A 25,938-nucleotide genomic window follows, 5' to 3' on the forward strand; every position below is an offset into this window, starting at 1 on the left:
ATGGTGGCTCTTTTGCTCAGTGCAAGAGACATTAAAACTGGTAAGATACTGGGCAAGAAAACACTAAATTTCAGCAGGAGAGAAGCATTCTTATTCAATGTACTAAAAATATTACACAGTATGCTGGGAGAGATCAGACAGCTCCAGAGACATTTACATGAAACCCCTCCAGTCAGGTTCTGTGCTGCAACCAAAAACAACTTCACACCAGGAAACAGGCAGAGAGTCAAGTCAGGCATGAGCATCGCAGCAGGAGGAACAATGGGGTGTGCTCACATGGTGCTAAACAGTATCTCACTGCATTAACAGGCACTAACACATCACCCAAACATCTGAAACCTTGAACTGTACAAGTGCCAATGCTAATTTTTAAGCTGTATGTAAATCTTTCCTTTAAAATAATTCCAGCAATCAACTTTTATGATTTAATACAAACACTAATTAGTGGGTTAGAAGACTGATGTATTTCAAGCTGATGGGAAGAAGCTCTTCTATTTTTTTATCTACCATCCTTTTACTTCTTTAAATTCACATTGTTATCCAAATACAATGTGTACTTTGAAAAAAGAATATTCTCATTATCACTGTATTATTATTATAGGAAGAATTTAAGAAATTTTGACTCGGACAACTGCTCTGCACCTCTACAGATCCTACCTCTGTCTCACCAAAACTGCCATAAGGCAGGAAAAATACTGCACAACTACCTTAATCTCTAAAGGCAGGAATTTCAAATACGAGTCTTCCTGGTTTCCTACTCTGCTAACCACTGCAGAAATTCAAACGCCTGTTAAACCCTCTTGGCATCACTCACTGTCCAAGTGCACACTTTTATACTAGAAGCGAGGCCATTCATTCTATTTCCACTCCATCCCAAAGCAGCTCAGACCTTCATTTCAGTCAGGAGGATATGAACAGGGTGCATTCTGCATGGCTTGCACCAGGTTGCTTAAGCCCCAGGAGCCCCTCTGCCCACACCTTTAGAGTACTGCAGAGTTCTGTACAAAGACCTACATCTAGTAAATCAACCCAAATCTGTTAAATCAATATAAAAGCAGGATTCAGGTTAACAAAGACATGTATTACCATGTAAAATGCATTTCTATCATACTGGTGGAGTGTTCATTAAGGCTATCACCTCTTTAATCAAACTTTTTGTCCAAAGTCTTCTTAGCTACACTGGCAAAATACTGCAGAAAGACCTGTCTCTCTGTATCTAAATACACACACATATATGTATGTGCCCGCAGCAATGTATCAAAATACAACCGCTGTCCAGAAATGCTGCAGGTGACACATATTACTTTCTAAATTTGAATTATTCCTCACTGAAGGTCATTTACATGTCCAAAGCCACACATATACTCTTCTATGCTGGTCGCCATTAGGAAGCTAATGATCCTACCTGGTAACATCACTTCCCAAATAAACCAGCAATGCAGGGTTTACCAAGCAAGAATTTGACCAACTCTGTTCTCAACAGGTGAGTTCTTAAGAAATCAGGATTTTCCTCATGACAGGCCACAGAACACGGGCTCCTAGGCACAGAGCCCTTCCATTTCCCTTACCCCAGCTGTGTTTGGCTGTGGCATTAGGATCACTGCAGCTTCAGAAGCACCGTGTTAGTGCCTGGGGACACTCGGGGGCTCTGACACCCGCGGGCTCCTGCTTAGTGCATTAGTAGCAATAACAGAAAGCCTTACCCTGCTGGGTCGGAGCTTCAACCGGCTGAGAGGCTGCCTGCAAGACTGGCTCAGAAGCAGAGGAGTCTCCCAGCACAGAGTTTAGAGAGTTCTCAACAGAGGCAGGGGTAGCTGCAGAGGGAGAAGGGAGAACACTAGGCTTGGATGAGGGAGTCGAGGCGTTCGGGGAGTTGGGAGAAGGAGAAGCTTGAGCTCCAGAGAGTGACAGAGGCGGAAAGGAAGGCAGTGGGGGGGGAGGAGGTGGCGGAGGCGGCGTTGGACCTGAGGTAGAAGGTGAAGGAACCGGATAAGCCAGGTTTTCAGGAAGCCCGTTAGGAGCCGTGGGAGACGTGGACATTTGGGTCACCGGGTTGGAAGCCGACACCGGGAGGACGGGTCTCGGGCCAGTGGCTTTGCCTGGTGGGCTGCTTATCATTACTGGAGGAGACGGGGGCAGGGGGGCGAAACTGGGCGCGGCCCAGGCCGTGGGCTTGGTGCTGGGAGGCAAAGTCGCCGCGGCACTGACGGGAGAGGGGGGCCGAGAACTTTTGTTCAGCGGACGAGGAACCGTAGCGTAATGGGGGAGAACGGGGTGGAAAGCTGAGCCTAAGGATGTAGCAAAACGCGATGCAGAGTGCCTTAGAGGCGGTGTAGGGGGAGTGGAAGTCGGTGGTGCAGAAGTCACTACAGCGTACTCCGGTGTGGCCTCTGCCATTGGCGCTGAGACTGCTTTTGCATATGATGGAGGAGGTGCTGAAGGAGGCTGGCAACTGGAGTATTCAGGAAGTGGAGTGCTATACGGGGAGTTGTCGAAAGATGGAGCTGGACAGAAGATGGAAAGCAGCAGCAAAGGCAGGATAAAAAAAGGAGAAAGAGAAAAAGGGAGCTAATGAAGCAACAAAACCAGCATTCAAACAAAATGTAAAAATGTAGACTACAGTTAGTACCAGAGGATTAGGCACAAGTGAAAATACTGTTAGGAAAGTTTTACATATTATCAACAGCTGCTCTTAAATTTTACCAACTCTTTTTGTGCCAACATTTGAATTTACAGGTACATTCTAGAAAAAGTTTTGTCAAATCCCATCTGTGAGATGGGTTAGATATAGGGTTGAGCAATCAGTCTTTTACCAGCTTTTATCTTCTTGTTTGGTTGCAAACTGCAAGCAAATGTAGTGATCTTAACATTTATTTCAACTCCCCTAATAAAACCATTACCATAGGCAGTAAGTGTCATCTCTATTCCCCAGAAAAAGCTCCATAGCAAATATTGAAACTACTGGGAATAAAACTTCCAATGAAATCCTCTGCTCTAAAATGACTTACATAGTATTCCTTGACTTTCACCATGAGCTGACTTAAGTAAATTGAGTTTGAGACTGAAGAACAACCAAGCACTTGACAAATGTTCCACTATATTACCAAAATGAGAAAGCTTTCAGTTATCACTGGATACATTTCCACAGGCAGTGCATTATCTTATCTACAAATACATACAACACATTTCACTGAAATGTTACTACAATGATAGATTAAGCAAGACTTCAGACTGAAAAGCATTTCTCACATTATTACTTTGCCTTATATAGGAACATACCTTCTATGTTAACACACTCAACCTTTTACCTTTTAGGGTTTTTTTTCCCCCCAACTTATGTAATGACAGTACATTTGTTGAATAGAGCAAACAATGATAAGGTATTTAGAAAGTTTAACTCATCATACTTTAACCAGTGTTGGAGGTGCCCAAAATGATTCAAGTTCTTCCACACAATAAGAGAGTATGGGCAATGGAGTAAGCAAATAATGCAAAAAAATTTATTTCAGAATTAATGGAAAATTATGACAGGAAAGTCAAATATCTTGGACTTCTTGCCATAAAAAAGGGAAGGAATTCCAGCAAAACAAAGCCTGAAATACTGACTGTTGCTACACAGCTGTACTCACTGCCATTTGCTGGTTCTCTCACACTCCATCACCCAAACACATAAAGAGCAGTCTGGTGGTAGAACACGCTTGGCTTTTGAAATTCTTACCAGCATTTGAAATTCTTCTCTCTCTTTCCCATTCCAACTGTTCCCTTTCCAACTGTTCTTGCCGTTCTCTTTCTTGCCTCTCCCGTTCAAGTCGTTCCAGTCTCTCCCGGTCCTGCCTCTCCTTCTCTTGTCTCTCTCTTTCCAGGCGCTCTTGCCGTTCCCTTTCTTGCCGTTCCCTCTCCAGCTGCTCCTGCTCTAGGCGCTCTCTTTCCAGTCTTTCCCTTTCTAGCCTCTCTCTCTCCAGCCTCTCCCGTTCCATTCGTTCACGATCCAGCCTCTCCCGTTCCAGCTCCTTCTGCCTCTGTTGCTCTTGCAACTGTCTACAATGATGAGAGAAGGAAAGAGACTAAGCTGCAAAGTGAAAACCAAAAACATCAAGCAACTGTTAAAAGGACAAGGAGATAAACTAATCAACAATCCTGGCAGCAGCGAGAACAAAAGCACAGCATTTGTACCTATGTGGAAGTCTTAATCCTAACGTGCCACTTTTCTGAGCTGGATAATAGTTTTATTATGTTTATAGTAAAAAGAATCTCATAACCGATTTCCTCTTAACTAATTGAACATTCTGAGAGACAGACTTCAAGAGGCAAGAATAGAAAGCTGATGCTGCTAATTTACTAACTGATACAATCTTCCCAGTTTGGGATATGGAGTTACATTTGTTCTTTGCACGGTATTTTATGCTCAAAGCAGTGAACAGAAGTACAGTGAAATAGCAGTACACAAATACTCATTAAAAAAGAAACACCCCCAAATAAATTATGGTTTTTGGATTAGCTAGTCAGGTAGAAATTATCCATATTTTACAGAAGCATCAAAATGCCCACATGTCCATCCACACTTGCCTCTTAACACACACACACACAGCTGAACTGGCAACAACACAAGAACACCCTGAAGGCACAGGAAAAATGGACATGGTCAAAAAAATCCAGGGTGCAGCAGCCAAGGAAACACTGCAGGGAGCTGGCAGGGTTTCCAGCTCATGGGAGGCTTTGCAAAGCAAAGCAGAGAGGGGGAAGACATGAAGAGGAGGAAAACAAGTAAAAGCCAGGCAGTGGAAATATCCTAAGGGTAAGAAGAAACCTTACAGAATTCTCTGCCAAAGCTACTGGGTTGGCTGAAAGGACTTAGTGAAAAAAAAATGCAGTGGGAAAAGGTATATACCACCTTTCTGATCATTTCATCTCAACTTGTTCTATATTTTCTTTAGGGTTTTTTTGGGCTTTTTAAAATATGTATCTTCCTAGTTGGTTAAAATACAGCTTCTTGATTTTCAAAGCTTTTTCATCTCTTGGGGATAACTCAGGGATGAAACAAAAATTAGGCCAATCCTCCTCCCAGCTGTGGCCAGCATGTTCCTGTCAGTACATAACACTGAAAATGTTGCTAGTTGTTGTTCTCTATTTGAATGCTTGTTTCCAAACAAACAAACAAAAAATCATAACAGTCAGAAAAAAAAATCTTGTCTACAAAGCACAGAGCCATTTTTTCTGCCATGATGACAGCTTCTCAACGAACACAAAGCACAGCCAGCTCTTAACTATAAAGCAGAGAGGAAACCTGAATTCTGAAACCTCAAGCTACCAGATGTGTGTTTTCTACACTATGCCACTGGGCAATTTAATTTGGACAGTCATTGGTAATACTATGCTGTATATGCAGAGACATAAGGACTGAATTCTGAAAAGGAAGGGAACTTCAGCTGTTTCACCCCTTTTCATGCCCAGAAAAAAACAGCATAACTGCAAACTCCAGCCCATGAACTATTGTTATTGAAGTCCATCTGATTTTCAGACTAATGTTTTTCCTTTACAAACAAACAAAAGAAATTAAGATTTCATAATTTCTATAACCACATAAGTTCCAGTTATGCACAACAAAAGGACTTTTTTCACTATTTAACTCACTACCCATCAGAAGCAAAATCCAGTTCTGCTCTTTTACCACTTCTTCCCTCAGCCATAAAACAAAGCTGTAAGAGTAGTCACTATGAAACCAGAGCTGCAACCCAGCTTGTTAAATGACTGATTTTAAGCCTCTGAAGTCCACTAAAATGTCAGGTGATTGACCCATACATATTTGGAACCAGCAGAGGAGTTCTATAAATGTTAAGAGAATATAATATAAACCACAGAAATTTAAGCTCCAAGAGGTATTAAAAATATTTTTGACATTACATTTTTGCTTGTTCTGTACAAAACTAATTTTACTATGTGGTCTTTTTTCCCCTCATATAAAACCTATTATTAGATGAAAACAGGATTTTCATCAAGGCTAACTTCAGCTTGGTCATGTTAAAATTCCTTTTTTTTTTTCATAAAGAAGAGGTGGATGCACATGTTTCTATGTAAAAGACTGTTCAGAGCAGAAGACAACACTGACAGACTCCAAAGCAGCTTTGTTTATTTTCGTCATTCTTTTGCATTCGTTTGCCAGAAATGAGCATATTCTCCCTAGAAATGTACACTCTGTTCATCCTAAACCTAACATGCAGATATGGCATTTGAGATCATAAACATTTCACGTTATATTTAGTTTATAATACTGGAAGCTATCAATTCCCTGGGTTTAACAACACATCAAGCATCTGCCAGAAAATTTCTTTTGCTGAAGTTCTTCATTTCTTTACAGAAATAGAAGCTCAATATAGGTCACTCCTCACACAAGGGCAGCATTGCCAAGGCTGTTTTGCAATAAGCCATACCAAAAGCTCTGCTATTTCATATTTCCATAAGCAACCTGGAAAGGAAACAGCGAGGTGCTTGTCATAAAGCTCCTTAATAATATTTAGTTATTTAGGGTAGCAAGGATGATGGCTGATTATGAAGAATTACTGATGGATCTTCTAATTCCAACTAACCTGGGAATAAAATTGGCCAATAAAACTCAACAGAAGTGAAGCAGGGCAGAGAGAGGGAAATACTTGCTAAATTAATTTACAAAGTGTTGGACTTTGGGTTGCCTATGGACCCAGGAGTGAGATATTAGGGTTACAACAGGCAGTTCTACAACAACATCCATTCATTGATGTGTCCTGTTCAAAAACCTCAACCAGATGCTATACATGAAAAAAAGATTATGGAGCAGTACAGAAATAGCACCATCCTGCCTCACAATCCCTGCATCCCTGCTCCCACCTCAAAACAGAGAGAACAGCAGAACTGAAAAGACTCAAATAGCAGCAGAAAACTGTTATCAAGTGTACCCAACACCTTCCATTTAACAATAATTTAGAAAGCTGCAATTTGAGAAAGACAACTGGAGCTGTATGAAATCCTGACTGATGGGGACACCCCTTCACAACAGCTGGGAGGAAAGAGTTGATGCAAATAATGAGAGCAAAGCTCAAAAGCAAAAAGCACCCCTACACATCAGGCAGATGAGCAATAGAACTCCTTGCCAGAGTGATTAAAAAAAAGAGCAGGAAAAAGCCCACAGGAAAAAAAACCCAAACCAACAACCATGGGAAATAATTTAGATAACAGAAATTCCATCATGCAGAAGCTGTTAAACCAAGGGATGCCCAGAGGATGGGAGAGCAGCAGAGAAAAGAATTGCAGGTGTTCAGCCTGGCCCAGAAGGGTTTGTGTCATAACAAAATGTATCTAAGTGTTTGAACTTAGTCTGAAGCAAAATTATTTCAATTGGCAATGAACACTATTAAATTATATTGGCTAAATAAGAAGCAGATGAAAGACAGTGAAATAACCACTTTTATCCACACAGGACCTGAACAACAAAGTACTCATTATTTAGTAAATATTGAGTAATGCAGTATTTAACTTTTTTTTTTTAAAGAATCCCCATTTTCCATTTCTTCAGATAATAAAAGGAACAAACCCAGATTTTTTTTTTTGCCAGGAACAAAGTTAAGCACTTTGCTTACAATGCAAATGCTCTACCAAGAGAGGGCAGCAAAATACCTTGCAAGCACATCTTATACACGAGATTAAATACACCACTGCTGAGAATAATTTCTCAATATATGTCACTGAAGCATCCCTTTGTCAACAACAAAAAAAAAAAGTCAAAACAACAAGCAAAAAAAAATCCCCAACCAAAAAAATCCACACCTCACAACTCACTTATTTTCTACTGTCATTTTAAGAATTTTAATAAACCTTTTGAAAACCAAACCATAAGGTGCACAGGTCAGAAGAGAAGTCTGCCAGTAATGCAATCAAGTTGCTTTAACACAACTTAATAAGCAAGGAAGAATTCCATAAACTACACACTAGATCTTAACAAGTGTTACAGTTGTAGCTAAAAAAGATTAAAACCCCATTTGATTATTCAAAAAGAATTGCATTAAATCCCTCTGGTTTTGTTCAGCTAGCATTAGATATTAAAATTTTATTTTTAAATTTTGTCAGAGATCAAAATTCTATTAGACAAAAGCATTAGTAGATTAAGGAGAGTCATCACACATCAGTTAAAGTACATCTGAATGTCAAGACTGGTAGTCCAAGAACCCTGTGAAAGCAATACCTGAAAATCCTTCAGTCTTAGAAAGCACATTTGGCTGCCAGGACAACTTCTGAAGAAGCTAAAGAGGTACTCAAAATGCCCCAGAAAGCTGTCTTGTAGTGAAATGCTTGTTAAGCGAAGACAACGTGATTATTCTAACTATTTCAGAAGTGTGACTTATTACATCTAAGAGCTAGTTTACATGAAATAGCTGAGCCTGCTGTAAAACTGTACATGTCAGTCACACACAAGGTACTGTTACTCATGTTTAGATTCAGAGTCAACTTCAGAATCTCAGAATAGCTCCTAGCTTTATCACAGTGACTATTCATGACACTTTCTTTGTGGATTTTAATTAGCTTCATGTCAAAAGCATTCTGGGAAACTTCACTTTGGGGTGTTTTGGGGGAGGCTTTTGGTTATTTTTTTGGTGGTACTGTTTTTAAATTAGCTTACTTTAACATTGCACCAGCTTTTTAAATTATTTCTCCTCTTGCCCTTATACTTTTGTTCAGTTAAGGAGATACTGGGAGATACTGTGTGAGAATAAAGAAAGAATCATATTTACAATACTAACTTGTGACTTAATATGAGCATTGATCCTGCAGTTCTTTGGGCAATCAAGCAGCAGGAGCACGACTACAATCTTGAAATAACACATGGAGAAAAAAAAATGCAATGAGCAGAATTAAGCATACACTGTTGCATCCCTGCTGAAAAGAAAATCTCCCCACATTCTGTGATGGTGACAGTGTTTAGAATTTCTCCTACACGACAACTGCAAAACAGAATTGCAGTTAATTTACTTACCCAGGTACACACAAAGCCTTCCTGGCTTGCTCTTGATCATAAAAAGGAATATCAATTAAGCAGCCCTGCTGTCTCAGCTCCTGTTATGAGGAGCTGAGCCGACACCACATGCACTGAGATCACTTTCCATTTAGCAAGTAGCACCTTTTCATTCAAAACCCAGTGTGTGTGATGGGTAACTAGGAAGCTGTCTCAGATTAATACTATCCATTATTTTTTGATCTGTATTGAGGTGGGGGAAGGGAACAGGTGGGTTTTTTAACTTCTGTTCCTGAAGGTGAATGACTGGGAGATCCTCTGGGCTTTTTGCTGAAGACCTCAACAGAGTCAATCAAAAGAATGGAGCCCTCAGTTAATTCTCTTAAAACATGGCCACTACCATACAGATTGAAGAGAAGACAAAGATCTCACCTAGATTAAGAAACTTCATTGTTTACTGGTAAAAATAATATGCTATTTCCAAGTAGACTTAATAGCCAGAGAGAATCTGTCCTTTCCTGGGACACTTTTCACATCTAAGCCTCCATATCTTTGCCACCTGCAGCAAAGTTACTGGATTTGTGGAAAGATTCCTTCCACCAGAGCAAGGATGCCTTGAAACATGAAGAAACTCCAATTGTGTCAAAACCCAGAGTTTCTGTCACAAGGCCACCAAGAGAAAAAAAAAAAAAACAACCTATGAGTAACAAATCCAGAGCTGAAAGAGTTTGCAAAAGCAAAGAGCTGCCTGCTCTGGCAGGTCACCTTGCTTCCTCAAGTGGAAGCTGTGCTGTACATTCACATAAATCTTCAGGATTCTAACACTAGCTTGCTTTGCTCTTGGCTGTGAGATCAAGCCATTACATTTTTTCCTAAAAAGATGATAGGAAACTGCACTGAGGAGCCCATATATCAACCTGAATAACAGAGCTCAGCCACGAACCTGGAAGGCTTCTTGTCACAAAGCCAGATACATTAAAAACAGAGGTATTTCCATGAACAGTACAAAGGCATCTTTGTATCACATCCAAATTCAGGAGGCACTGAGCTGACATTCCAAGATGAACAGAAACTTGTTTGAAGTATTTAATTTTAAAACTCACTGTAGATAACAAAGATCCAAGACAAAGCCTGCAGAAAACAAAATATCTTGAGGAGAAGACCTGACTGAAGTAATTGCTGCATTGAATGAAGAGGTCAGCTCAGCTGCAGGCAGATAATTCATAATATTTGACAGCTGTTAGTTGTCATTTATGAACACAGCAATTTCATATTTCATTCTTTCTTGGCAGAAGAACTGTGTATCAAAGCAGGGCATCAAATCACTCAAAGATCAATATGAATACTATCCCTGTTTTGTCTGCTTAAAGATTCAAAAACAAGGCAAATGAGGGAGAAAAAATAAATTCAATATGTGTATTCAAAGAAGACACCAAAAACCATCACTTGAGTTATTAAAAAACAACGTGGACTTAAAAACATACCATCGAGGGGAGATTTTCTGTGTCCCACATGGTGGTTTTTGTGCTTCTTTTCAAAAATAGTTTCTTGCTTGTGCTGTTACTTTTTCTAAAATGACAAAGTGTGTCAGAAGAGAGACATAAGGATGACACCCAGAAGGCAGCATGAAGGTTGCCAGACTATTGCTGGCTTCAAATATTGCAGTAATATTCTGCACTTACTGTTCAGAAAGTTACCATTAAGACATTAAGCATAAGAAACCAAATGTGGTTCTAAGAAAGTACTCAACAGTGTATGCATCTTTCTTTCTGTGCTTCACTAGGGTTTTTTTTTTAAGTTTTAAAGACAAGAAAACTAGGAATAACTACTATGCTAAAGTTCTAAAAGTAAATGTGTCACATCAGCTACAATTAAAGCTGGGCTCATCAATCCAAACCAACCGAGTTGTTCAACCTGGAGCCTCAGTGTACCCAGGTTTTTGGGGCTGCCCCAAGCTCCTCTAACCCTGCTTCCAACTGCAGAGCAACAAACAAGACAGCAATGTTTTGAGTTTTATTCTCAAATGCTGTTAGCCCCAGCATGTGGGCACAGATAGCATTATCTAATCCAACAGTCACTACTTACTAGAATACATCTCACATGATGGTTCTCCTCCTCCCACCACTGAGTCACCGCAGCAAACAGAGCAGCTGGCTGCAGACAGGCTACACAATGTCTGCCTGAGCCACAGGCAGCAGCACCAGATGCAGGCTGACCTCAGCTCCATCTGAAGCACGTTGTCCTCTACCTTCTGATCAACAGGAACTGCATGCGCTCTCTGGACATCCAAAGAAGTACATACAGACACAGGCAACCTACTTTATCCCTGTTCAAACTATTAATATTTTAAAAAAAAGTGCTTTGACATGTGATTTTGAACTTAGCTCCTAGCTTGATTTTTAATAGTTTAATCCTCTGATCGTCTTCTGCACAAGTTCAGGAAAGTGTGTCTGTTATGGCCCTTCAAATTTGCAAGAATTTAACTGAGTAATCAAAATGGAGTACCAGCATTAAACTTGCTCTTCCATCTTTAATATTACATATTTATTCACCACTCCAAAATTCAGCATTTACCATAGAGCTCACTCTCCTGTATGGTCATGCAAACCTACTGAATATTTAGAGTATCTCAGTGCCTACACATTATCTACCATGGAATGAACACACACCACCCCCCAAATTTTACAATTCATGTACAAAGAGAAAAATACATCCACGTCTTGGAAATTTGCAATCTGTATTGACATCAAACACAGGCAGCCTCCACAGAGACTGAGAATCTTCATAAATAAAAAGTACAGGCTACACCAATAACAGAAGCTCAGCAGAAGTGATCAATATTTACCCTCTTTGCATCAATATTTACCCTCTTTGCATCTTCCTAAGCAATCTCAGCTGCATAAACTTCACTTTGCATTATCTAAACTAAACTCCTGCTCTAAAACTCTTAGCAAGTCAGATTTATTTTCTGTCAAGTGCTTGACAGTCAGGACAGTTTCTACCTAAGCATAATGCACATGATGTCAGAGAAACCCAGACAAGACTTAGTCAATGAGCAAGACACAGGGACTCAGAAGATCTGCCAAGTCTGACTGTTAAAGGCCAGAGGTTTGTGAAATGAGTTTATGTATATGCTCTGGAACTGACAACTTCTGCCACTCTGAACTCTGCTCTGGACCTTTGGTTCTTTCAGGAGCACTGAGAGGTGAGACTGGTTCAAATTATGGCTTGTATCAAACACTTTACCCAAGGTGAAATTATGAAGGCATGTAATTAACTACATGTATCATGATTTTGAAACACCTCACAAATCTAGGTCCTTACAGCTATTTCCAGTGTTCAGGCAGCTTTCTCTTGATCAGTCACCATTGCATGTATTGCAATTGTCACCATTCCAACGTCCATTTGATTTTCCCTGTACACTAATGTGGCCTACAGGTTGGTGGCTTTCCCCTCTAAAAACAGGACACCTACGATGAACTCTCATTCCATTCTGATCATCACAATCTGCAATATCATCCAACTCCTCCTGTTCTCCTTCATTCTCACGTGTCTCAACTCACATCAGCAACAAGGACTTGCTTTGTTCAGCAAAACACAAAAATAAATTTGATTGCTACAGGTCCCATTGGTGCACTGATGCCTGTTCCTGTGCTCCTCACACTTCCACAGCAATCTTCCTCTCGTCCACAGTAACTGAAAATTCCCTCTTGGTATCTGTCAAATGCTTTACCAAAGCCCAGGAACAGCCTTGCTTTGGCAAAGAAAATACTGTCTGAGTCCAGTTTACTGTCCAATGTTTTATCTGTTACCAAAGTCAAACTAACAGGCTTTAACTTCCTTGATCAAAAGGGATTTAACGTTTAAGAAGCTTTTATGTTATAAGCTAAAAATGTATTAGCTGGAAGTAAAAAGAACTAGGTTTTATCAGTCAAGCAAAAATTAGTAGCCAGTCACTACGATAAAGACATAAAGAGACAACTAGAAACTCGAGGAATTCTAATAGACTAAGGGATCTATTAATGCTCTTGGATCAAACCTCATTAAGCCTAATTTTCCTCATCTCCATCTTTTCAATATATTATCTCAAACTAACAAAACACGAGCTTTCCTGGCAGAAGCTAGATCACAGAAAGACACCTGTACTCATGGAATTTTAAAAAAAGAAGAATCTCAGCAGTAGAAGAACCTATGTTCACTGGCAATGCCCTCTCAGTAGTGTATTCCAGTGAGTACAACTGGAACACAATTTCATAAAAGGGAACCACAATAACCAAATATCTGGAAAAATGTAGAACAACTTTCAACTCCAATTTCCTGCTCTGCATTAAAAAGAAAATAGCTCACGGAACTGAAAGATTTCAAAGCAATTCTATTGATGTCATCAGAATACTTCTAATGGAAGAGTGGTCTTCTCAGTCTTCTGAATAGATCAATGTTAGCAGCATCTACAATTATGCGGTAACCACAAAGTACCCATTACACCTACCCAAAAAGCCAGCTAAGTCTCTGAAAACTTTACTACAAATGGAAAGAAAATGAGACAGGCTAAAAAAGAATTTAAAAAAAAAAAAAAGGGAAAAAGTCCCTTCTGATTCCATCTAAACCATGTCTGTGCACAGCTACAAACAACGCAATCATGTAAGTGGATTCTACTGACCTCTCAAACCCTAAACCAAAAAGCCAACAATTCCATCATATTCATGTGTATCTCAGATTAGAGCTGTGTGCTCAGTTATAATCTAATCAATCCATATGCCTTTTGAAGAGATCCTACTTCCTTGAAAGAAACTGTTGGATAAGTGGCATGATTTCAGAGGCAAAGGAAAGATGGAAGCTGTACATCTGGCCACTAACTAGGGAAAAGTTACAGGCTGTGGGAAATCAGTAGAAATAAGGCTACTGGGGACACACAGCCATGAGCAAACTTTTATTCCTTTAAACTACAAAAGCTACATTGATACTGAATTGCAGGAATTTTCTCTTAGCATTTCTACATACGTTTTCAAAACAGCTCAGGAGTATGTAATAATTACTAATTTGCAAGGGGGAAAATATTTTACTGTAGTTAAGATTAGCCAAATTCAGAAAAATTTGTTTTGATCTGTAAAATAAAAATCTTGCCTTCGAGTCGCTGAGTAAATAAGAAACTTCAGTAAATAAGAAACATTTGAAAGTCTCTGAACTTGCGCTATAACTAAGAATCCTTCCACAAGACATTACAAAAATCACACCATATCAATACTAAATTCTAGCACAGGCACACACCCTGTGTTTTCTTTAACAGTATCATCACAAACCCAACTAAACCTACAAACAAATAAAGTATTTAATAATTACAATCCCTCCTAATATTCTGCTGCTGTATTTTACAAACTTGTAATGTTTTCGAGTACTTACGAAAGAATTCGGTCAAGTTTTGGTCCATGCCGTCCCTGAAGGACAGTAGGGGGCTTGTACACCCTCATCATTCCTTACTATCTGTACAGTTCCTCTGTTCCTGGAGCTCCTGTCCTCTTTATTTATGAAGCAGTGACCATTTTGAAGTTATTTATAAACATTAACTCATTAAATTCCCAAGTGTCATATTAGATACCAACTCAGTGACTCATATTCCTGACAATGTATTTACCACGGCTGGGAGAGAAGGTAAATTTACATGCACGAGTAGCACACACAGGCACGCCATGAACTAATCTTGTATTTTAAAATGGTCTTTGGCATTAGGTAACTCTGCAGTTATTAACAAATATGCATGTCAACTGAAGCTGGCTCATTATCAATCAGTGGAATTTAGAAACACTGCCCAGCCACCATTCTGACAAAATGAAAACCCACAGAACAAAATATCCCTTCTGTTTTGAGGATCAAAAATGGAAGCTGGAGTGTTTCAAAGCTTGCTATTACTGTACTGAAGCGAGTGCAAATTAAGGAAAATTACAGCTAGCTTCAAGTACGCCCTGAAGAGGGAAAGCATCCACCATGCGTTAAGATTTCTTAAAAGACAGTAACAAAGTCACCAATTCACCAGAAAAAATAACTTCATTACACCTTATGTGTAATCTTGGCCTCATAAAAACCTCAGCGTTTCAGATGGCACATCTGGTCCGAGCAGCCTTAGAAACTGTATCACTGCCCAGTAAGCAATACAAATATTCAAGTACGAAGCTCTGCAGCAAAATAAACAAAGTCGTTTTACCCAAAATGTAAGGGCATCTAAATCCTTTCTAAAATGGAGAAAAATCTCTGAACCAAAATAATGTACTTCTGCTGGCAATGAATTAATTTCACTCTTCAATTCCCAATTTTCCCAAGATTCCTCAACACTTGTTATGAAAGCAAAGGAAAACATCAGACCCGCTGAAGAGCTCTCTTTATTATGCCACTCTTCACTGGTCAGTCCTTTGGCAAAATACTTCAGAAGAAATGTTTCTATTTCTGCCTAGGAAAATCCTGAAGCTCCAAGCCACATAATTTAACTTTGAAATTAGTCCTTCTCTGAGCAGAGGGTTAGACTAGACCTCCACAGGGTCCCTTTAATTTTCATGCAAGCAGATATTTTTCTCCAGCTTAGAATAATTTAAAAAACATTTTCCTGCAATTAACACAGGAGTCAGTTACACACTACTAAATCCAGGCACACCTAAGAGGAGGGATAGGAGAGCAGAACTCAAAGACAACTATTATCAAGCCACACTTTAAAGAAAACCCCCACCCAAGAGACACACATTCCACAAGCCACAGACTTGGCAAAGCCTTTCTCCTGATCCATCACAAACCCCATGTTCCTTCCCACGCAGTAACATTTATTCCCATTTCTTGCATTCCCTGTAGTCTTACTGCTCCCCACAGGATTCAAGTCTGCCCACACTGCTTTTACCCTTTAGTGAGATTGGAAATGTCACTTGGAGATATGTTAAAAGTAATATATACTTAAACCTTTTCTTCCCAACTATTTACTACTCTCTACATTATGGTAGTAACTCTTGTTCTTAGAGTCTGAAAGCTGCAAGATAGTTACTACAGAAAAGTTCTAGCTTAGAGTTAATTGACCTTTATTATAACTATGTAGTTACAGGAGTAATGAGGCCGAAGAAGCACTTGTGAAATGTTTTAACAAAATTACATGTTCTTCTTAAGCTAATTGACACAACAGCAATAGTCCTTCCACAGACAATCTGTCTAGCAGCATGAGTAAACACTCATTCCAGTGCTCCATCCTTGTTTCAGGGAAAAACAAAACAAGCCCAGAACCAGACTTCAAAGAGGACACTGCATTAAATGGAAACAAGTTGAGCACACTGATCTAAAAAGCCAAGCCATAAGAATGCCATCTGATAGGATGTCCTTCACATACCAAAAATTTCAAGAGATTTTCAGAGCTCTTAATATAGGGCAGCACTTTTTTCTGAGGAGATGCCACTCTACAATGCTTCTCTCAAAAGTATTTCAGCATTATAAATTTCAGATAATGCAGCTTTATGAAGGAACAGACAGTAAATAGAAATACTAAAAGCCACTAATGTAGGACAGAAAAAAAATTCAAAAGAAAAAAGGCTTTTTAAAAGTCTGTCAAAAGAAGTGACATAAAAGACTTTTATCATGACAGCAAACTTGCACATAAACACATCAAACAGACAAATTTGTAATGAGGTTCTTGCTATTTGTTTTTAAAACAAGGTAACTGTCAGATAAAGTGATTCCTGCTCAGATTTAAGAAGACAAAGAAGAAAAGAGACAGACAAGTATGATACCAATTTTGATGCCAACCCTTTGTTCATCATATATAGCTTGTTTATCAAATGAATTATTCCTAAATTGGCAATCTGGTTCTGCTCAACTTTTCATAGACACACTAAATGCTGAATAGCAAAATAGAAAAACCTTCCGTGCTCATTAGACCCAACATGTTTAAGCATTCCTCCAGTTACCACAAAAAGCTATTAGGTGCATTTACACCATCAGTCTGGACCACCTCCCATTTATTCAAGGCTCCTGGTTCCCTGTATCTGTCCTGCATGTGACCTAAATCGCTCCCAGTATCCCTTCAGGAAGGGAACAGCTAATCTCCTGGGAGTATTTTGATGGTAAAATAATCCAGGCTTGCACCACAGGCAGTGTGCTTGGGGCAGCCCAAGGTCTTACTGTTTTCACTTAGCCCAGTGTGACAGCACTGTCCTACAAGCCTTTGCCATGTCATACACCCATAACCCAGACACTCACCCCACAGCACCACCCCACATTGCCACGAAACAGAAGTGGGAATATGGCAACCACAGGGTTTGTATAAATTGGGCACTTCATCAATACATAATGATGATTATAAGGAATGGGAAAAAACTCCATATGTTCAAAATGCTATGGGTCTGAAAAAATATCCCACAGGGATAGAAACTGAATGGAACACCTTAGCTTGGAGGAAGCACCACCTGGCCAGGGTAACACAGACCAGTCACTGAGGACAGCACAGGTATAACTAGCACTGCTCCAGCTGAAAATTAAACTGCTAAAGGCTCAATCAATTTATACACTAAAAGCAGAAAATTAGGGTTTTTTTTCTAAACACAGTATAAAGGCAAACAAGATTTCCAATAGAATATTCTGATCTAGTACATCCACATTCAGGACAAAAACCCCGTCATTCATGATGACTCAGTTCTCTGCTTCTAAAACTTCCTTCCTCGCTTACTGCTTTTTTCAGTGTCAAAAACTGAACACACAACAGTCACTGGAAAATTAATTAGCCTGGCTGAAAATGACAACAGTGAAATCTCCCAAGGCTTCCCCTCTGATCTTCAACTCTTTCCTAGCATGCCAATTCCGATTGCATTGCTTGAATGGGTGGAGAGCTCGAACAAGGGATCCAGCAACAAAGTTTTTACAGAGTGGCACTAATGAAAACTGTGCACAAACAAATGCTGCCCTCATGGAGGAGAGCAATTTGAAGTCCTTGACATTTATTTTCTCCTCATTAGGAGTTATCACTTCCTTGAGCTGAACAGCTGTTCACTTTTAATACCATACCTTCTCTGGATTTCCATTTCTTCTTGTGATGGGCCATTTTGTACTTGAGAGGGAAGCTGTGAATTCTGTCGAGGCAATGTAGGACCTAAGAACAAAGACAGATCACAAATTAATGGTTTGAATTTTTACCATGCAAAAAAAGCACAAAAAAGGCCAGACATCACACAACACTTTAAGATTTGCTCACTTCTGCTTTTTAAGCCAAACAAGCTTAACAACATAATGCAGCAAATAAAAACTGCAACCTCACGCATGTACAATGCTACCTCACACATCTGCAGAATGAGTTCATTTCACATGGATGGAAAGGTCTTACAGAAATGCAAAACAAACTTTCTATATGATGGAATTTGCCAAAAGCTTTGAAAAGCACTCCAAGTCTGTTTTTTTCTTAAAACAATGAACAAATACTCTTGGAGGAGCAGGAAAGGCTCAAAAAATTAAAACACTCACCTAAATAGAACACTGGAAAAGGGGGAGGAAACAGAAAAAGGAAAAAAACAAAAGAACAGGAGAAAAACCATCAGAACCATACCACCACATTGAGAGAAGGAAGATAAAGCATGTTTCTACCGGTCACACTAAAATTTACTGAGATATCAGGTCATCAACTTGGATCAAAGACTTTTTTGCATAGATAAGTATTGTGTCCAAAGGAATGGGGGCATGTAACAGATGTCCAAACTGTGAATTCTGCTAAGCACAAGAGATGCAAAGGAAAGGTCATGCAAAATCATCTTCAGTCTTTACTGATAGGAAATTCTGAACCATACAACTTCCAAGTAATTGTCTATGTGCGATCTGTATTCTAGAAACAAAAAAAGCTTTACCATTTCAATCACAAATGTATTTACAGTACAAAACTGTAAAAAGAAGTGAACAACGGCCAAGTGTGGAATGGAATACAGAAGACCATGAATGCATTGCTGCTGTCAGGAGTAATCCAGGAAATTATTTAGACTACAACTATGCTCAATATTACGGAATTTATAAGAAACAAGAATTAAAATCAATTAAAATATCAGGTTTTGAAAATGTCCAAAAGCAAAGCTGTGATTTCCAACTGATATTCCACCAAACTAGTCAGAGTTATGGAGTTGTAATGAGATCTTCCCCATCTCAAATATCAAAATACAAATTTTTTTCCTATCTGAATTTGTCAAAGTCACCCAAACCCATAAAAAAACCAAGTGTGATACACAGAAACATCAAGGACAGGCAATTTGCTTGAGACACAGCAAACAAGTGCCTTGCTTAAAAGCCCTACAAAAACGTTCATCTCCTCAGAATGCCACAGTATTGTGTCCACTGTGATATTTAATAGTGAAAATTATAAAACTGTACACTATCTATGTACCCTACAATTACAAAAAGTAATGGGACTTAATTGTAGAGGATGAAAGCAGGCAGTGTACAACAGAGGTGGTGTCTTCCTTAGTTATGCTTTCAGCAAGCATTAGGCCCTTAGACCTAATGGCTTGATGTTGCTTGGGATGCACTAATCTTGCTTGAAGTATCTCCAAGAGACACCCCAGGTATCAAACCTATAGTGTTTTAAATGCAAAAAAAAAAATTATTAATTTATCATTGCAGTCAAATGATCATTAAGTAGAAACATCTACCACACAGCTCATCTGGAAAACTTTTCTGCTTTAGAACTTCCCTAAGACACGTCCTGCTGCTCTCCTCTCCCCTGTGTGACAGGTGGGAAGCTTTAATGCCCATTAAGCCATGACTGCAGCTCCCAGGCAGCTGGGCTATTTGCTGCCTGCACCAGGCTGCAGCCTTTCATGGCCTTTCACAAGTAGACACAATCCAGCAGCAGTTAAAGGCGCTGTAAACACCAGCACTGCTGCTTGCCATGCCCAACAGGACACTTGCAGTAAGTCAAGGCTCACAGCTTGAGCTGCAAACTGCAAGCAACACTTTAAGTATCAGATATGTGATGAAATTCCCATCCTATTCCTTGGAATGAAACACACCGACCTGAAAATTAATAACAAATCACAGAAACAAAAAGAAATGGTCACAATGTGTCCATATACCAACCAGAACTATTTTGTACTAAAAATGCAGTAGAAATGAAAATTTCAAGCTTCCACCAATTTAATCTTTAAGAGTATTTAACAGGTTTTTTTGAAGAAGGTATAATCATGCTGCAGTAGCTGGATGCAGACCACCACTCTCCAACCTTTCTACCTTAGTCCTTCCTTAGCCAAAACCTCCAGAAAGTAAACACCAAGCTTCATCTGCATTGGCTATTCCAACACACCTAGCTATGAGGAAACCTGTTCTTGTAGCCTCAAACTTGCTCCAGAGCACTGTCTTTCAGAAAACCACATTATCCATCAATCCTGCACAGGGCAAACATGAGCAAGCCAAGCCATCTTTAGTTTGGGCAGCCTACTCCAGTGATGGGCTTCTTCCTTAGACATGCACACAGGAGACAGAACAAAATCATCTGTTGGCAATTAACCTGGTGGTTCCAGTACTTCTTACACATTTTTGCCTTAAGGAAATGCAACCTGAGGATACCAAAGGCTTTCAAGAAAGGAAAGTTCAGTGCCCAAGTGATCGGTCCTGTTTTCTCATGAAATTTCCCTCTGCAGCCACCCTGCTAATGAACACTAGAAAGTTAAAGGTACATGCCACGTGGAAAAGTATGTTTTATCCTAGAAGGTTTATTACAGCAAGCCAAGATTACCATTCTATTGCTAAAATACAACTGCCTGGGTAGCAGGACAGGTGGTACATTAAATAAACAGGAACTAGCTAATAAAAACCTCTCTCAGAAGTTTTTGAACACTTTAAGACACCTCAGAAACATCAACCCCCACGAGAAATATTCAGATACTGCCTGGAAAAGAACTCTGATCCTCCTACAGGATCACTTTATCTTCAGAAACCAATATAAGCCAAGAGAGAGATGAGGCTGAATGGTCTATTCATTCTGAGTTTTAAAGAAAACCTAACATCTCTCTTTTTCTAAAAAAGCACAGATGGTGCACTCTGCAGCACATTCTGACAGACAGAGGATATAATTTCATACTCATTTGTTCAGCAGCCATTCCAGTTTCAGTGCTTTCTGTTTTTCAGCTTATTCTCACCTTTGCATCACCCTTTCTCTTTGACAGTTCAGGCAACTGAGTGGCGAGAGATGGACTGGCTATCTAAAGCCTGCATTAAGCATTTCCAGCTAGATGACAGCCAGACCTGGTTCTTCATGCAGTCACACAGTTATGGTGGCATCAACATCAGACATCAGAACATCAACATCAGACTGCTGGGGACTGTTTGAACCAAATCAAGCATCCCCAACATCACCCTTTTAAACCACAACCAGAGTTTACAGTTTATCAAACTCCTTGATTTTTTTAGCTTTAATCACCTGGTTACCTTGTATCTCTATTCAAAAGCCAAACCAATTTGAGTTGCACAACCCTATGAAAGCCTAACTGGCAAGCTGGGGAAGGAAACACATGGTTTGTCCTCCCTCAATGCCTTTTGCTCCTATGTTGCTTCATGTTGCTTCACTCTTTCAGTTACCTCGTCTGTTCTGGAGTGTCACACCACACACCCTACCCCACTTCTTTTAATGCCAGCTGCATTGTATGTTATCAGTGTTGACACTGGCTGATATTGAAAATATCACATTCCTAGAGCCCTAAAAAACCCCAAGCATCAGCTGTTCAAGATTGGCACAACACATGTCCTGCAAGTTATACACTCAGCTACAGTGCGTGTCTTCATTTGGCTGGACAGGCTTACTTGGGAGCTGATAACATAAGGATGGATGAAATGGGGTTTGGGGGGACCAGTGGCAGCCAGATCATGTGAAATCTTCCTCAGAACCTCACATGCCCTAATTCAAGAAGGCAAAAACACACAGAAAACCTCACTCCTGCAATTACTGTACTTCAGAGTACAACAGTAAAAGATAAGCCCTAATTTTTGAATAAATCTACTAAAGCTGGTCAACTATCACACATAAGAATTTTAGTTTGAGGTGAAAATCTCCATTTTCTCCCCAGAGAAAAAGTTTATATAAACAACTCAGTAACTAAGAAATTCCACTCCTTCACTTCTCAGTATGTTGGTGCCAAAACTAAGCAGTGTTCCAATGATACAGTCTAATATCCAAATCAAAGTGTGACTTATCTTTTAGAAGTCTTTTCAAAGACTGAAAGTGGACAGCAGATTTATTTATACACATATATGATACAAACATAAGTGAACTAGCTAATTATAATCTTTAGAAAATATTTTCTTCAAGGACAGTTAGAATACTCCTACTAAGCAAAGCCCACACCCCACGCAAGAGTTCAAAGCTACAGCCAAAAAGATGTATTTTTGCTGGGGTATAGAAGAACTTATTTTTAAAAAGTGTGTTTTACTAAATGGTTAAAGGTTTTCTGAAGGAATGGAAAGCAGGCTTTTCAGAGATCTGTGCAGGAAGCAATAAGAACAACAGCTATGGTATCCCTCTTTGATGTGTCTCCAGCTCCTTCCCCCATTCAGAGTCTGTCCTGCTCTAGGCCATGCCAGAACAAAGTCTGGGTTGATTTGCTAACCAGCCTTGAGCAGAACCAAAACCACATCACTTCTGGAGCCCTGGACGTGTGTTAGGGGTTTATATGCAAGACCATGATGGCCAAAAATGAGGGCATTAACTAGTGACAGAATTTTCTCTAGTACTTCTGTTTGGGTGAATTATCTCCCAGCCAAGGCTTCCCTTCCCTTCAAACACCTACTTCCTCACTCACAGCTACCTTCAGCTGAGATAATTCATTCATCACTCCAAATTTGAAACTAAACACTTTCCACTTCCATCCACAAGCTCTTTTAACTTGATCAAGGCAATAAAAGGCAACAAGAACAACAAAAGTATTCATTAAAACACACATGAATTTAAGTAGAGGCAAGCCTCCTATCAGTGCCAGCAGAACCCCCTATCAGTGCCAGCAGTGCCTTGGAAAGCAGGCACTGATAACCTGGGAGCCAGGCTTGGCTTAGCACCCCTGTGCTGGGGACCTCAGCAGCTCCCAGTGTCCCTCTGCCATCCTTTCATGCTTGGGGACACAGCTTCACCAGCAGGGAACTACAGCTGCTGAATGAAACTACAGCATCACCAACTTAAAGGAGCGAGTACTGAAGTTAAATATATCAATACCATCTACTGTGGGATATTTATAGCTCCGCCTCCACCCTTAGCTGTGTCAAAATTTGTTTAAATAGCAATGTTATAGGTGATGACTGTCACTACTGGTGTATAATACAACAAAAATGAGCCTAACCATGGCATATTTCACAACTATCTTCATGACCTTTATGAAAACACCCTGCTCCCAAAAGGCAGATTTAATCTATCTACAACTTCTACTGATAATATTTTTAAAAACAACACTATAAACATTCAGCTGTAAAATATGCTGACATTCCTCCATGTTTATTAAACAAAACTTTATCAATAAATTAATGTACTTCTATATTTTTGGCCATGCATTTTAGACCAGCTACCAGATTTTAATTATATTGTTCAGATTGTTCACCTATAATTTAATGCTTTCACATGATACACCACTAATTCTGAAGAACCAAAAAAAAAAAAATTTAGAAACACCATATGGGCAACCCTTAAAAGTCTGCGTAACTCTGAAAAGTTAACAGCCCTTCCTTCACTTCCAAACACCACAACTAAAATTGATGATGCTTTCAATAATCTTATGTGCAATTACCACAAAGAGGTAGAACTTCCTGTAGGGTCAACATTTTGGCACATATATCAGGATTACCTAGTCAGTATTAGCTATTATACACACCTAATAAGAACCTAAAAAAATATTTCATCAATCCCACATTTAAAAGGGAGCGGAAAATCTTGCTAGCAAGACCAGAGATATTATCCACTTTTGACAACACAGGTAATAAAAATACCATCATGTTACTCCTGTTCTGACAGGGAGTGCTGACAGCCTGTTCCAGAGGCTTGCTAAGAGTACAGGTATAGCATCATTACTTCACTGCTGTAGAATTTTTATTCTCCCAAAACAAGTTTTAGCATGACATGAACCAAAACAGTACAAAGAAAAGCACCCCCCCAAGCTCCACATATACTTTTCTCATTTCAGTCTTCTGTAGTCTCTCTATATATTACAATTAGGCAACCCCAATTTTTGTTTCAGTTTGCATTTCCCAAAGATATTAAATTATTCAATCCATTATTTGAATGCATTCCCCTATCAGCAACAATTTAATTATCTCTCTCTGCTGGAAGAGAAAGGAAGAAAGGACTGCACATTAATGTACAGCTGTGAATAAAGATTTGCTTATTTAATAACTGGACAACCTAACTTCTAGAATTACTCATTCAAGAGGAATTCAAAAAACTTGAACCACAGGGGCTTTTTCCCCTCCAAGATCAGAAGAATAAAATAATGAGACCTTGGAAACAAAAAAAAAAACCCTCTGTTTCTTTTTCTTCCTCCCCATTTTCCTAATTTAAACTGTGATCTAAGGCAATACTAGAACAGATGCAATGAAGCCCTTTATGACCTTGCCTTTATATCCAGAACATTCCAAAATCATTTCAAGAACCAATATATAACTGCTACAAATTAGCACAAAAAGGATCACAAATCTTACATCTGTGTAATTCTATCAGAAATAATTAAAACAGATTTATTTACTGTTGTGACATCCTTCCTTCAGTTCTTCTGCCGCTTTCATCTTCTGCAACAAACAACGCGAGGCCCTCCCCAGATGCAATTACACAACTACAAACCCCACACTTAGTTTCCTATTCTCTTAGCAAGGCTTTCCTGAGGTTGAAGACAGATGCCACACAAAGCAACACCGATTCCAGCTGAACTAGAAGGTGCTTTTTGCAGCAAAACTGAGTATGAGATTCCTTTGTTCCTCCCAACACAAGCTTCCCTTACGTGACCTTATTCCTTCAAAGAAATAATCCATTGTCTCACGCATCAGAGAATTCTCAGCTGTCTGATTTCCCTTCATTGAAGCTTTTCTCTCATTCCAGAGCCACATGATTGCAACAATGAGCCTACTTAATGCAGATATGAAAATTTCCTTTGTAATGCAATGCAAAACCTTTGCAGCGAGCCGTCATCTGCAGACAAGACAATTACTGAATATCTCAACATGCTGCACACAGCCTTAGAGCCAGAAAACCTCTTCATTTGACCTCTTAAACTTGATGACATGCACTTGTCATTTGATAAAGGTGTCACTTTTGACCACGTCAAACAGTTCTTTAATGTAACAAATACTGTGTCTTTCAAAATTTTCCAAAATTAGGGCCAGAAAAAAAACCTTAGCTCACTTTTAATGCATTTCTGAAACAGTGTGGGGCAGGAATCCGCAGTATTTGATTCTTTAAAATTCCAGGACAAAATGCAGTCCTGTGCTGTCCTACTTTTCTGGATTTGCAGGTTGTCTACAAACTGCCCAACTAGCCAGCAGGAAAATAGGGTTTGCTAATGCAATCATTCAAACCAGAACAGAGCTAAAACACTTTGACATTTATTTAAACAAGCAGAGTTCAACCATTTGAGAAGTTAGCACGCTCATTTGATCAGTCCTATAAGGCAGGGGGAAGATAAAATCCTGAATCTGCAGAGCATTTGCAGCAGTTTCACTGATAAGGCAGCCATTGCTTCCAAGTCCCTTGAGACAAAGCTGCACTGTCTGTTTAGCAGAAAGCTGCCACTTGCAGTAAAGCCTTTACTCTTAACTTCAGAGATTTTCACTCTGCATTCTGAACTCATCAGAAGGACAAAAAGCCCATCCCTGTGAGCTCAGCGGTGCCTTGACTCCAGCAGATCCACTAGAGGGAGATCCTAAATTAAACAACCTCCAATTTTGCCCAGCAGCCAGCAGAACAGCTGAGGATGCCAACTAAAAGATCAATGACATTT

General features: G+C 39.5%; 1 protein-coding gene across 8 annotated transcripts in view; it reads right to left on the bottom strand.

Moving 5' to 3' along the window:
- ENAH (ENAH actin regulator) overlaps positions 1–25,938 on the bottom strand; it is a 90,156-nt gene that overhangs the window by 15,066 nt on the left and 49,152 nt on the right. For 4 of the 8 annotated variants that reach the window (XM_068185913.1, XM_068185914.1, XM_068185912.1 and 1 more), the window contains 3 exons: positions 18,005–18,089; positions 3,719–4,038; positions 1,704–2,504 (listed from right to left, as the gene is read on the bottom strand). In XM_068185913.1, coding sequence (XP_068042014.1) covers positions 1,704–2,504; positions 3,719–4,038; positions 18,005–18,089 — 1,206 coding nt within the window. The remainder of the gene's footprint in view (positions 1–1,703; positions 2,505–3,718; positions 4,039–18,004; positions 18,090–25,938) is intronic. The other 4 variants (XM_068185917.1, XM_068185916.1, XM_068185919.1 and 1 more) reach the window with 2 other exon arrangements.

Source organism: Anomalospiza imberbis, chromosome 3, assembly GCF_031753505.1.
Source record: "Anomalospiza imberbis isolate Cuckoo-Finch-1a 21T00152 chromosome 3, ASM3175350v1, whole genome shotgun sequence".
In the NCBI taxonomy this organism is placed as follows: domain Eukaryota; kingdom Metazoa; phylum Chordata; class Aves; order Passeriformes; family Viduidae; genus Anomalospiza; species Anomalospiza imberbis.